This window comes from Nycticebus coucang, chromosome 8 (assembly GCF_027406575.1).
Source record: "Nycticebus coucang isolate mNycCou1 chromosome 8, mNycCou1.pri, whole genome shotgun sequence".
NCBI lineage: Eukaryota > Metazoa > Chordata > Mammalia > Primates > Lorisidae > Nycticebus > Nycticebus coucang.
In genome coordinates this window covers 81889978-81904696 of record NC_069787.1, presented here as the reverse complement: position 1 = coordinate 81904696, position 14719 = coordinate 81889978, and the positions used below count along the sequence as shown (strand labels likewise).

Below are 14719 nucleotides of genomic sequence, written 5' to 3'. Positions count from 1 at the left end.
AGAAGTATGTGTATTCAGTTTTGTTGGGATGAAATGTTCTGTAGATGTCTGCTAAATCTAAATATTGGATGGTTAGGTTTAAATCTAAGATTTCTTTGCTCAGCTTCTTTCTGGAGGATCGATCCAACACTGCCAAGGGAGTGTTGAAATCTCCGATGATTATGGAGCTGGAGGAAATCAAGTTACTCATGTCTGTTAGAGTTTCTCTTATAAATTGAGGTGCATTCTGGTTGGGTGCATAGATATTAATAATTGAGATCTCATCATATTGAGTATTACCCTTAACAAATATGAAGTGACCATTCTTGTCCTTCCTTACTTTTGATGGTTTAAAGCCTACTGTATCTGCAAATAAAATTGCAACACCTGCTTTTTTCTGATTACCATTTGCCTGAAATATGGATGACCATCCTTTCACCCTGAGTCTGTATTTGTCTTTTAAGTTGAGATGTGACTCTTGTATGCAACAAATATCTGGCTTGAGTTTTTGTATCCAGTTAGCTAACCTATGCCTCTTTAGAGGACAGTTTAAGCCATTCACATGGATGGAGAGTATTGATAAGTCTGGTGGAATTTTGGGTATCGAGTTTTTCAAAGGACCAGTGGACATTTTTAATCCTTTCGCCAGTGTGGAAGTTGGAGTTTGATCCGAAGTTTCTGAGTGAGTTTACTTTTGTGGTATAGGATTGGGTTGGTCATTGTGGAGGATAGGTCTGAGAATATCCTGAAGAGCTGGTTTACTTACGGCAAATTTTTTCAACATATGAATGTCATTGAAGTATTTAATTTCTCCATCATAGATGAAACTCAGTTTAGCTGGATACAAGATCCTGGGTTGAAAGTTTTTTTGCTTTAGGAGATTAAAAGTTGATGACCAGCCTCTTCTGGCTTGAAAAGTTTCAGCAGAGAGATCTGCAGTTATTCTAATATTCTTACCTTTGTACGTTATAGTTTTCTTTCACCGGGCTGCTTTGAGAATCTTCTCTTTCATGTTAACTTTAGTGAAGCTAATTATGATATGTCTGGGGGATGACTTATTGGGGTTGAATCGTGCTGGGGTTCTGAAGCTGTCTGCTATCTGAATTTCAGATTCTCTAGGCATGTCTGGAAAATTTTCTTTCATAATTTCATGCAGAAGGGCCTCTGTGCCCCTGGAGGCCACTTCATTGTTCTCAGAAATCCCTATAATTCTTATGTTGCTTTTTTTCGAATTATCTGAGAGTTCTCTGAGTGAGTGATCCGTTTTTGCTCTCCATTTCTCTTCCTCTTTGAGAGATTGGAAGCGTTCGAAGACTTTATCTTCAATGTCAGAAATCCTTTCTTCTGCTTGCTCCATTCTGTTACTGAGGGATTCTACTGTATTTTTCATATCTTTGAGGGCTGTAAGTTCTTGCTTCAGTGTGTCTAAGTCTTTGGTGGTTTTGTCTTTAAATTCGTTAAATTCTTGAGACAATTTTTGAATTTCTCCTCGAATTCCTAATTCCATTTTATTAATCTTGTCTGCAATCCAAATTCTGAATTTGATTTCTGACATCTCAGCCAGTTGTTTATGAGTGGGATCTTCAATCACATCTGCCGTATCTTTTCTTGGGGGGGTTGATCTATTCTGGTTATTCATGTTACCAGAGTTTTTCCGCTGATTCCGCCCCATGGTTATTTTACTCCCTTTGGTTTTTCCTCTGGGGTTTTATCGAGGGCCTGTACAGTGTTGTGGCCTGAGAAACTGGGGCCCTGTCTGGTGTGGTGGAGCAAAGTGGTTCTGTCTTGTTTTCAGCTGGTTTCTGTTCGATCCTATTGCAACTTCTACTCTGGCTTGAAGTCTCAGCTGTGTGGAAAATTCAGCAATTAAGTCACCCCGCCTGCCCACCTCTGGCCCCAGTTGGAAAAGGAGAATCAAACCTTCCTACAACCGCATACCCAGGGCACCGCCTGAAAAGTCCTCAGTCTATTAGCCCAGTTCAAAAGGTCCAAATCAGCTGTCTCAATCGGCACCTGTCTCGGGTGGGAGAGTTCAAGACGTCTCTGGGAACTGGATCACAGGGGCCTGGTGACTCCTCTGACACGGCTCACCCCAGTGCAGTGTGGAGTCAGGAGGAGCCACCCAGCAAACAGAGCAGTCTAGGAAGGTTGACGTCTCCTTCCCCACTTTGCCCCTCCGTCGGACCCAGTCACTGGTATCTCTGTAGATGGCTAACCCAGTTGCCTGCAGTGAACAGACACTCCAGGGGTTTGCACCTGCCTGAATCGCAAGGAAGTCTGCCAGGCCCCCGCAGACTGCCGCTATCTAGCAGGAGGAGATGGGGCCTGACATCTTTGAGTGTTTGATGCAGGTGATGGGAAGGAGGTGTTCACTCAGGCTTAGCCCCGTCCCTGATGGATGCTGCTAATAGAACAGACAACTTTGCGGGGTTCTGTCTCTGTTCCTGTCGAAATCGCCTACAGAAGACGGGCTGTTTTGAGTTCAAACGTCTTTGCTGTTGGAGGTTTGCGTCCGATCACCTCTCTGGGTCAGCCCCACCCTGGAAGCTTCCCGGGTTTGTGAGCAGTGTCAGGAAATCCCCTGCTCACCGGTGGCCTCCTCTGGTTGCCCAGGGAGACAGGGGGTGTGGCCTCAGAATATCCAGAAGTGAGCGTTCTGCCGTTAAAGAAAAAACGGCTGTTGATCTACCTCCAGGGAACTGCTGCTCTGGTGTGGGCACTCAGGCGACCCTTTTCTCCTCTGTCTCGCGCCCCAGAGTTAGCACTGAGCGGCCGCAGTTTGTGCTGGGTCCACACCCCCCAAGAGATCCCCCAAGAATCAGAACTCTTGGGGGATAGGGCCCCAGACCCCGATTGGGATTGGGGGGCGTGGGAAGCTAGAGTTTCATTCAGTTTTACGCAACAGTACGCCTGGGGAGGGCTCCTGCACTGCACCGCAGGGAAGTGCCGCCAAGGCTTGATTTCCCCTCAGCAGAGTGCCCTCTCCTCGCTCTCGTGTCCCAGAGTCAGCGCTGACCTGACGCAGCTCAGGCACTGTGCACTCCCCTCGAGAAATCACCCAAAGATCCGAACTCCTGGGGGATAGGCCCTCAGACCCCGAGTGAGAGTAGGGGCTCTCAGCTCTCAGCTCTCAGCGGGAAGCTAGAGTCTTATTCAATCTTGTGCCCCGTAATGTTGCCCGGGGAGGGTTGCTGCACTGCACCGCAGGGAAGTGACGCCAAGCGTGACTCCCCCTCAGCCCGGTGCCCTCTCCTCACTTGCGCGCTTCAGAGTCAATGCTGACCAGTCGCAACTCGAGGACTGTCCACTCCCCTTGAGAAATCACCCTAGGATCCGAACTCCTGGGGGACAGGCCTCCAGACCTCAGTGGGCGGGAGAGGAGCGCCGGGAGCGTTGCTGGCGAAGGATTCCCAAAGTTTTATTCAGTTTTATGCCTGGCAGGAGAACGCCACGGCACCCCAGTAGGGGAGGTAGGTCCAGTTTTTAGAAGGTCTCTCCCGTGGAGTGTAGTGGGAGGGCCTTTAATTTCTGCCCGCTTGTTTAATTGTGGGGCTCTTGAGCCGGTCTCATGGGGGAGGGGGACTCCCGTTCGCTTGGTGGTGGATTTTGTACCTTTTGTTTGCGTCCTTGTGATCACAGCTTGCCTCAGCGGTGTTGATGTGCGTTCTTCAACCTTCTCTCTTGGTGAGGCTCAAGTCCACCAGGATACTTACTAAATTCCTGTCCCTTAACTCTCCTTCTGGACGGGAGCCTCTGTTGAAAGCTGGCTTCAGTCCGCGATCTTGTCTCCCTCCCTCATACTTTTTCTTGGGTAACGTGTAGTAGCATTGTTGTAGCTCACTGTAATGTCAAACTCCTGGGCTCAAGGGATCCTCCTGCCTTGGGCTCCCAAAGTGCTAGGATTATAGGCACAATCACTGCACCTAGGTTGGACTCCATCATTTTATCTTTTATTGTTTTTGTTTTTGGTGTTGTATTTCATAAGTAGCAGATATCATATACTTCAACCCCAGATATTTTTGCATATACACCATTGACATGATTGTTTAATATTTGTGTATAGGACTTTTTTCTTTCGGGGTAAAATGTACATAGAACGATATGTACAGATTTTAAGTATACCATTGAATCTATCTTCTGTTCCCTTTTAAATCACTTGTGCTCTTATTATAGGGACTGACAATCATTGTAAGGCTGAACTCCCAAAACTTGTGAATTCATCTTGATTTTTAGAAATAGACTTTGAAAACCACGAAGTACCTTAAAAATTTCTCCTTTTTTCTTAGAACTGGGTGTGGTGGCTCCTGCCTGTAATCCCACTTACTTGGGAGGCTCAAGTGGGAGAATCACTTAAGCCCAAGAGTTTGAGGCTGCAGTGATCTGGGTTTATAGAGTGAGACCCCATTTCTTAAAAAAAAAACCAAAACAACGAAACCTCTGTTTTTAATATATAAATGTGCTACACAGTAAAGTGATTATAGTTAAAGCCATTTTAATTTTTTCCAGATTGTTCCATGATTTAGCAAAAATTCTTGACTATTGATATCACACAATGTGTGCTGGAGGAAATTACTTGAGGGATATTTTATTTAGTTAAAAGTGTGAAATTATAAAAAAAGTCCTGGATTTCTCTTTTGTCAATTTTACAAGCTAATTATGAAAAAGCAGTCATTATTTCAAGACATTTTAAATATTTATGGAGTGCTTTATACTCTATTAAGTGCTTGTATTTATCTTATTTTTCTTAACTCATTTGAGCCTCATGTTAACCATGTTAGATGGAATAGATGATAAAATGGAGCTTAGGAAATGGGAAGGACAGTACATCAAGTGGCGGTACAATCAGTTGAACTCCAAGGCTCCCACTTTAAATTTTGTCTAGTGGCAGGGGACGCCTGTGGCTCAGTGAGTAGAGCGCCGGCCCCATATACTGAGGGTGGCAGGTTCAAACCCGGCCCTGGCCAAACTGCAACAAAAAATAGCTGGGCTTTGTGGCAGACGCCTGTAGTCCCACCTACTCAGGAGGCTGAGGCAAGAGAATCGCCTAAGCCCAAGGGCTGGAGGTTGCTGTGAGCTGTGACTTTTTCAGCACTCTACGGAGGGCAACAGAGTGAAACTCTATCTCTTAAAAAAAAAAAATTTTGTCTAGTGGCAACAACTACAGTCACTTTAAGTCTCTAGTTCAGGCTCCATTCTAGATCCTGGATTTGTTTATGAATAACTACTCGATGTTTAATTGTGCATACTAACATTATTAATAACTGTAATAGCAGGTATAATGCAAAGACATACGGTGACAATATGACAATAATTCGAAGTCCCCATGATGCAATACTTAAATGTAAAGGAATTGTATCTGTCAGGATCCAGTGAAGCTCAGAGCTTGACATCAGAATGTGACATACTCATAGTGTATGTACATTTTGTTCTTACAAAAGTAAACAATGCCATGATTGAAGTACCACTGTTAATGTGGCCAAATACCTATTGTTTCAGGCATTTACTATATGAAAAACTCATTGGAGAAGAGAAAGCTTTAGCGATGTATTTCTTCTGGAAGGCTTATATTCCACAACATCCTGAAGATACTTCCCTTCTTTCCCTTAAGTAGACAAACACTTAATGACAAAACCATCTGGAGAAAATCAGCCTGATATTGTCTGGGTAAAGGACTTGACAAAAATGCAGGAGTTTGTTCTTATCAATTGATGTAAAGATTTAGCTCCTTAAGTTGTTTGATACCAAAACCATCTGGAGAAAATCAGCCTGATATTGTCTGGGTAAAGGACTTGACAAAAATGCAGGAGTTTGTTCTTATCAATTGATGTAAAGATTTAGCTCCTTAAGTTGTTTGATACCAAAACCATCTGGAGAAAATCAGCCTGATATTGTCTGGGTAAAGGACTTGACAAAAATGCAGGAGTTTGTTCTTATCAATTGATGTAAAGATTTAGCTCCTTAAGTTGTTTGATACCACTAAGGAAGAGCTAGAAGAGGTTAACATGACTCCTAAAAAAAATGTTCTTGATGAAACCTTACTGTGATAGAAATGTCCAGAAAGTCCTTTGGATCAGAAGGGAAAGGATCTATTTAATGCTGTTTTTGAGTCTTTATCTTTATTATTTTTATCATTTTGTTGAGAAGTAGTTTTCCATTGGCTATGCTTAGAATCTTATTTCTTTTAAAATTTCCCCCATCACTTGTGTAGAATGGTGTGGAGTTCCTAGAAGATAGATTGCATAGCAAATGAAAACCTTTAAATTTTCTAATATTGTTAAGGGTGCCTGCCTATAGAGTATAAATAATGTAATACTTTCAGAAGTACTAAATTGTTCTTTGAAATAGGTAATGGTTGATCTGCCTTGTGTGCAGCTGCAAAAGGTGACAGGACCTGGCCAGTCGTGTAAACATGCAGGTGCTCTCTGTAGATAGGACAGGAAGGACAAGAAGGATGTAGAAGAAGTTGTTCCCATTTCCTGCTTATCCTGTGCCTCTGTCCCTTTCCTGTCATCTTCCTTTCAGGGCTTGCCTACCCTGGAGCTTGTTGAAAGAAGCTTTTTGAAATAAATTTTTGAGGCAGTTTTTTTTTTTTTTAATTAGAGACAGAGTCTCGCTTTGTCACCCTTGGTAAAGTGCTGTGGCATCATAGCTCACAGCAACCTCAAACTCTTGGGCTCAAGTGGTCCTTTTACCTTAGCCTCCCAAGTAGCTGGGACTATAGGTACCTGCCACAATGCCCAGCTATTTTTAGAAACAGGGTTTCATTCTTGCTCAGGCTGATCTCAAACTCCTGAGCTCAAGCAATCCACCCGCCCCCGCCTCCCAGAGTGCTAGGATTATAGGCGTGAGCTATCATGCCTGGTCCTCTTTTGGGGCAGTTTTAAGGAAAGAAAAATTTGAACAGAAGTCTGTGGGTCAGGAGTATCCTGGTGGTCTGAGATGTAGACAGTGTTAGTTGAGAAAGAAGGAAAATGGATTATGGGGAGAGGAGAAAGATGAGAAAGAATTGCATTCAAAAGAGTGCCATAGGCAGCAGTTTCCATTAGTGTTTCTCAGTTGTGTAGCATATCATGCCTAATTTGGGTGTGATCTGTTTAGGGACCAGTTTGTTCTTTGAGCTTTGGATCCTAATGTTTTTATATTTTATTGTTAAAGATATCTCTTCTTTCTCAATGCTGTTGAGATTTTAGAGAGGAATAAAATGTATGCAGAATCCTGTCCTCTTAACAAAAATGTTAAATTATTGATACAATTCCAGCCAAATCAATTTTTTCTTCTATAATTATTTTTATGTATCTGGAATTAGAAAATGCCTATGTTCTTGTCTCCCGCTTCTGTGCAATGTCCTTCACTATGTCCTTGGAAAACTGGCTGAAGGACAAATATTGGATGATACTACAATGTATTAGTTAAATTGTCACTCTGGTCTGAAAAGGAACTTTATATGGCATGTTTTTTTTTTCTCAGTAAGTGGCTAATATTTGCATATATACCATTACTATTAAGTAAGTGAATGATTTTTTAGATTATGCTTAAGCTGAAGATGATTAGAGACTTCTCTTCTGAGAAAACTCTTCTATACCTGTCAGGCATTGTCCTGATTTGTGGCTGGGATTTATTAGCTGCTACTTTCAGATGTTTGTTTCCATTTAAATGAATTATTTTCTTCATGATCCAGATATATTTTCTATGGTCAAGTAATAAACCATCCTCCATCTTTATTCTGGTTGACAGATATAACAAGCTAGCTCTGGAGAATGAGAAATTAGGTAAGCTGAGAATGGCCTAATTTTCAATGGAGAAAACTTTTTTGGTGAAAGTGATTCTGTTTTATTTCTTCTGAATCAAGTAAATTCCAGTATATTAAAGTTACTTACCGTCTTAATATAGCCAATTCTGTTTGTGCAGACTTGAGAATTCCTTTGTGACTAACACTACAAAGAAATTTTGCCAGTTTATTTTGTTAAAACCAGGAAATTTTTTTTTTAAGTTACTGCTATTTAGCTACCTGAGCTATACTTCTCAGCAATGTGTATAGAAGATAGGGAGGTCATGCACTTTCACGTGCATTCACTCATGGGAAATCTTTAATCTCAAATTCCATGTGTATGAAGTTATGTCAGTGGTTCTCAAGTGGTGGGTCGCGACCTCTTTGGAGGTTGAATGACCCTTTAACGGGTCGCCTAAATACATCCTGCATATCAGATGTTTACATTACAATTCATAACAGTAGCAAAATTACAGTTAGGGAGTAGCAACGAAAATAATTTCATGGTTGGGGGTCACCACAACATGAGGAACTGTATTAAAGGGTCAACGGCATTAGGAAGGTTGAGAACCACTGGGTTAGGTGGTCTTAATCTTCCTTACTATTTAAGCCTGGCAGATGAGTTTCTCCCCTCTTTTCCCCTCTTTTCTCCTCCTTCCACTACCCTCCCTTTTCTCTTTTCCCTCCTTTCTTCTCTTTCCCTTCCTCTCCTTCCTTTTCTCTTCTCACTCATTCTCTTCTTTCTCTCTTTCTCTCTCTCTCTCTGTCTTTCTTTCTTTCTTTCTTTCTTTCTTTCTTTCTTTCTTTCTTTCTTTCTTTCTTTCTTTCTTTCTTTCTTTCTTTCTTTCTCTCTCTCTCTCTCTCTCTCTCTCTCTCTCTCTCTCTTCTTTCTTTCTTTCTTGAGATAGAGTATTATTTTGTCACCCTCAGTAGAGCGTAGTGGCAACACAACTCACAGCAACCTCCAACTCTTGGGCTTAAGCGCTTAAGCGGAGGCTAATATAACACTCTCACAGGTTGCTGTGGGTAGCATAGTAAAAAGAGTTAGGTTTAGCAACTAATATAAATTTAACTATTCCAAAGTATACTGGACTAGTTTGGTAATGGGCAAAAGCATTTGGTGATTAGTTTCTCTAAGGAGAAATATGTAGTAGAATCTCTGAAAGTTGCCCACCCAAGGGACTATAACAAACTGGTCAATATATGGAGGTGGTCAATATAAGGAACTAGGCCTATTGTACTGATCCGTTCGTGTGGTGCATATCTGGTCTATGAAAATTAGGTCAGCTTAAGATGGTCAATGTAGGGAGGTAGTCAACTGTGGAGGGTTCTACTGTGACGATATATATATATATTTATGTAAGCATTAAAACCACACAAGGGGAAACATCCTAAATCATTCTATTTTTGTTTATTTTAGGCCAAAATACAGTGAAATCACTTTCAGAGTTAAAAGACTATTAAGAACACAAGATGGGGACTCCTGGTTCTGGAAGAAAAAGAACACCTGTGAAAGACCGATTTTCTGCAGAAGATGAGGCTTTGAGTAACATTGCCAGAGAGGTATGTCTGGTAAACGCCCTCTCAACAATGGATTGTGTGGATAAGAGCCTTATAAAAGTGCTAATATGACAGAGGTACAGGTATTAATGCATTGTGCTAGTTTCAGAATGTTTATTATGAGCAAGATGTTATGGCTGGCCTCTAAAATACTGTTACTATAAAAAGCACTTGAATATTATCAAGTGAAATAAAATATAGAGATGAATCCCTAACCGAAACATTTTATTTGGGACAAGAGAATTGTAATTGCATGCACACAGACTAGAGTGGTCTTTGATATGTCCAAAGAAAAACTGGGGGGGTTTATTAGAAAAAAAATGTTACACATTGTTTTGAAGGGAACTCCATGGTACTCATGAAGTTTTCAGGGCATGGCATGGCATGATCTGATTAGTGAGTGACAGCAGTAGGTAAAACTAGTCTTAGGGTTACTGCAGTTCATTTCTGCAACTACTAGGTAAATTTGGTCTTAAAGATAACAGCAGGTCATTTCAGCACCTGGCTTGGGAAGTAATCCCTGGGCAGGCACTGTTGTCCCAAGCACTTCCTCTCCTCCCTGTCTAGACTATAATTTAATTGGATATGGTAAGGTATTCCAATTCATATAATCGATTTCACAATATCCAACTCATCTAACATTAATTTTTCATTGTCTTTTTGTGAGTTATTTTAGTTCCAGGTATTTCTAATGTATTGGGATTTATAATTATTTAATAATCTTCAGAACTTAAACTTAGGGTAATTAGAATGTTGAGGTAAAATAACTATATTATAGAAATGCCTGTTGGGCAGTATGTTAACATGTTTCAGGAGGTGCTATATTAATGTTGACAGAAACAATTCTTATTTGGTGTCCTGAGGTTCAGTGGCTTAATTGTTTTCTGAAACATTGCAGTGAAATTTTTATGTTTAATTCTTTTAGCTAGTAACAGAGCTTCTGGGGCATTTTTGTTTCAGTTTATTGACAACTCAGGGGAAAAAAAGGAAAGGGGTGTGGCCTATTGAATCATTGGCAATATTTCCTGTTATATATTGGAAAATTTAAGATGAGGCTCAGCTAGAATTTCTTAGTGGAAATGCCAACTTTGTTTCAGACTCTGTAGCTGTGGACTGACTATAAAACTAATCTTAGAGCATCATTAAATTATATTCAGGTACAAGAATTGCTTAGAGCATCATTAAATTATATTCCCTTATCACTTCCTTTTTGCTTTTCTTAGTAAAGAAGTCATTTAGGACTGGTATTGTTTCCTTTTGACATATTTACACATCTTCTTTTGATAGCTTTTCAAAGCTATTTGGTTAACTTTTAGATTAAAAATAAAACTCCATGGAAGAATATTTAAAGCAAAGAAAAGTTGTTATCTAAAAACTTACAACATCTGGCTTGGCATCTGTAGCACAGTTGTTCTGGCGCCGGCCACATACAACAAGGGTGGCAGATTCAAGCCCAGCCCAGGTCAGCTGAACAACAGCAACAGCTGCAACAAAAAATGGCCGGGCACTGTGGCAGGCACCTGTAGTCCCAGCTACTTGGGAGGCTGAGGCAGGAGAATTGCTTGAGCCCAGGAGTTTGAGGTTGCTGTGAGCTGTGACGCCATGGCAATCTATGGAGGGTGACGTAGTAAGAGTCCCTCTCAAAAAAAAAAAAAAAAACAACTTACAACATCCTGAGCACTCTGGGAGGCCGAGGTGGATGGATTGCTTGGGCTCAGGAGTTTGCGACCAGCCTGAGCAAGAGCAAGACCCCGTATCTACTAAAAATAGAAAAACTAGCCAGGCTAGTAATAATCCCATAGTCCCATCTATTTGGGAGGCTGAGATAAGAGGACCTCTTGAACCCAAAAGTTTGAGGTTGCTGTGAGCTATGATGCCATGGCTCTATGCCAGGGCAACAGAGTGAGACTCTGTCTCCCCTCCCTCAAAAAAAAAAAAAATCTTACAACAAAATTGTGATATTGCTTTAAAAAATTACTTTAAAAATCAATAGGATGTTTTTAGATTAAAAGATATAGAAGATACTTAAAAATGAAAAAAATAGATATTACTTTTCATTCATCTTAAGTGTTTGCCTAAATGAAGCATTTTGGAAGCCACACAGTTTTAGTTGAAAATTAAAACTGCTGAAAAAGTTCACTTCCAAATTAGAGGATTTTACACAGATTTCTATAAGGGAAGGAAATGTCAGTACCTTTTAGGCTCCTTTGTTGTTGTTTTTTGTTTTTTTGAGACAAGGTCTTGCTGTGTCACCCAGGCTAGAGTGCAAGGGCGTGATCATAGTTCTCTACAACCTGAAACTCCTGGGCTCAAGTGATCCACCTGCCTCAGCCTCCCGAGTGGCTGGGCCTACAGCTGTGTGCCACCACACCTGGCTAATTTTTCTGTTTTTTGTAGAGACTGGATCTTGCTCTTGGTCAGGATGGTCTTGAACTCCTGGCGGCAAACAGCCCTCCCACCTTGGCTTCCCAAAGTGCTAGGATTATAGACGTGAGCCACTATGTTGGCCTCTGATAGGTTCCTTTTGTATTGTTACTAAGTACTTTTTTTTTTTAGAGAGATGGGCTCTTGAGATCCTGTCTCTAGTAAAATTAGAAAAACTACCTGGGTGTCGTGGTGAGTGTCTGTAGTCTCAGTTACTTGGAGGCTGAGGTAGGAAGATCGCTTGAGCCTAGGAGTATGAGGTTGCCATGGCACTCTAGCCCAGGCAATGGAGCAAAGTTGTCACAAAAAAAACAAAATGAAACAAATAGAAAAACCCACCACACACACAGCTTGGGAATTAGACTTATGTTCTAAACCTGCCTTTGCCATTAGCTATGTGACCTTGAGAAATCACTTAACTCATCTGAAATTAGTTTTTTAATTAATAAAATGGAGATACTAACATCTAAAAAAAAAAAAGAGAGAGATGGGCTCTCATTGTGTTGTTCAGGCTGGACTGCAGTAGCTATTCACAGACACGAGCCTACTACTGGTCAGCATGGGAGTTTTGACCTGCTTCATTTCCAAACTGAGACAATTCACTCCTACTTAAGCAATTTGGTGGTTCCCTGCTCTTGGAAGGTCAGTGTCTTTATGCTGAATTTAGTGTTGACACTTGATGGACATAGCTTGTTATAGCCCAAAACTCTAGGGCTCAAGCAGTCCTGCTATGTCAGCCTTCCCAGTAGCTGGGATTACAGGGGTTAGCTACTTAATTGTGCCTGGCTTTTAAAAATTTTTCTTCATGTGATGCTTCCTTTAAAAAATTGGGTAGGATTCTGACACCTAATGCTTGTCAATGGCTTACTGTTTGAGAAACACTGTTCTAAGCATCTTTTAGATGCATCAATTAATTTAATCTTCATAAAATTCTGAGATTGGTTTTACTGTCATCTCCATTTTACATATGAGAAAATCATTGCATAAAATGGTTAACCTTCCCCAGGATTACCTGGCTAGGAAATAGTAGAATTTAGATTCAAGCATGTGAAGTCTGGATCTAGAGCAGTGGTTTTCAACCTTCCTAATGCCGTGATGTATTTTCATTGTTACAAAGGGGTTGCGATCCATAGGTTCAGAACCGCTGATCTAGGGTCTGTGAATTTGACCACTTACATTGTTTCTGAATCAATATTTTTTACTTATCTTATTAATAACTTGTTTTTCAGTAACTTTTCATGACTTTGAAAGTGATTTGACATCTTTAGTCTCATAAAAATCTTAAGCTAGGTAGGATAGGTATTGTTATTAGCCTTATTTACAGCTGAGAACAGATGAAGCTGAGAGATAACTGCCTAAAAGTTACCAGAACCAGGGCTCCAATTTAGCCATTGTTATACTGCTTCCAGGGAAGATATTTAAAAGCATAACTTTGAATTCTTGTTTTACTAGTTGTTAGTTGAATAATTTTGTTAAATAACTTCCCTAGCAGTTTCCTCATCTGTAAAATGGGAGTAATATTGTCCTCCTGCCTCATAGGGCTGTTGTGATAATTAAAGGAGATAATGCAAGTGAACCATAGCACAGTGTTAGGCTTTGCAGCAGGCTATTTTGTTGCTTATTAAAAAGTAGAAATGTAGAAAAAGTAGAACATGAGAATAGAGGATTGGTAGGAAGGGAATAGCCTCTTTTCATGGTTTTTTTTTTTTTTTAATTTTTATTTTTTTGAAACTTTGCTGCCCCAGGCTAGAGTGCCATGGTGTCATAACTCACAGCAACCTCAAATTCCTGTGCTCAAGAGATCGTCTTGCCTCAGCCTCTCAAGTAGTTGGGATTATAGGTTCCTACTACAACACCTGGCTAGTTTTTCCATTTTTAATAGAAGGGGTATGTGTGTGTGGGAGGATGGGTTTCCCTGTGTTTAGGCTGGTCTTGAACTCCTGAGCTCAAGCACCTCAGCCTCCCAGAGAGCTAGGATTCTAGGCAGAAGCTAGGGTGTCTGGCCAATGGTCTCTTTTTTTTTTTTTTGTAGAGACAGAGTCTTACTTTACTGCCCTCGGTAGAGTGCCGTGGCGTCACACGGCTCACAGCAACCTCCAGCTCTTGGGCTTATGTGATTCTCCTGCCTCAGCCTCCCGAGCAGCTGGGACTACAGGCGCCCGCCACAACACCCGGCTATTTTTTTGTTGCAGTTTGGCCGGGGCTGGGTTTGAACCCGCCACCCTCGGCATATGGGGCCGGCGCCCTACTCACTGAGCCACAGGCACCGCCCCCAATGGTCTCTTTTCGTAAAAGAAGTTTATTAAAGTAGATGTTCTAAAACATGACCAATCATCAGAATCTCCTAGGGAGCTTTATCCATATGCAATTCCCAAGTCATATCCCAAATCTGAATCCATGGGAGTTAAGCTCAGATTCTGCATTTATGTACACACTGAACAAATACACACTCACACTCTTTTACACTCCTTCCTATGGGATTCTGATGGGCAGTCAGATTTGGAAATCACGAACCAAAATACACAGATGATCCTATCCTGAATGGTCAGTTTTTAAATACTTACAGGTATTTTTCTCTATATTTTATTATCTTGCTATGAAATACCTGAGTTTAATCCAGTTATTCTATTAGAACTTATAAGAAAAGTTTTTATAGGCCACATGCAGTGCTCAAGCCTATAATCCTAGTATTCTGGGAGGCCGAGGCAGGAGGATCGCTTGAGCTCAGGAATTCAAGACTAGCCTGAGCAAGAGCAAGATCCTGTCTCTACTAAAAATAGAAAAATGCGCCAGGCCTTGAGGTAGACTACTGTAGTCCTGGCTAATGGGGAGGCTGAGGCAATTAGAATCGCTTGAGCCCAGGAGTTTAAGATTGCTGGGAGCTATGATCACACCCCTGCACTCTTGCCTTGCTGAGAGAGTGAGACTCTGTCTCAAAAATAAAACAAAACCAAAAAAAAAAAAAAAAAAAACTTTAAAGTTTTTTAC

At 41.0% G+C, this 14719-nt stretch overlaps 1 protein-coding gene across 25 annotated transcripts in view; it reads left to right on the top strand.

The window, feature by feature from the left end:
• Positions 1–14719, top strand: part of LRRFIP2 (LRR binding FLII interacting protein 2) — a 160985-nt gene that overhangs the window by 26849 nt on the left and 119417 nt on the right. For all 25 annotated transcript variants that reach the window (XM_053600290.1, XM_053600286.1, XM_053600285.1 and 22 more), the window contains one exon: positions 9168–9310. In XM_053600290.1, coding sequence (XP_053456265.1) covers positions 9221–9310 — 90 coding nt within the window. In that variant the 5' untranslated portion in view covers positions 9168–9220. The remainder of the gene's footprint in view (positions 1–9167; positions 9311–14719) is intronic.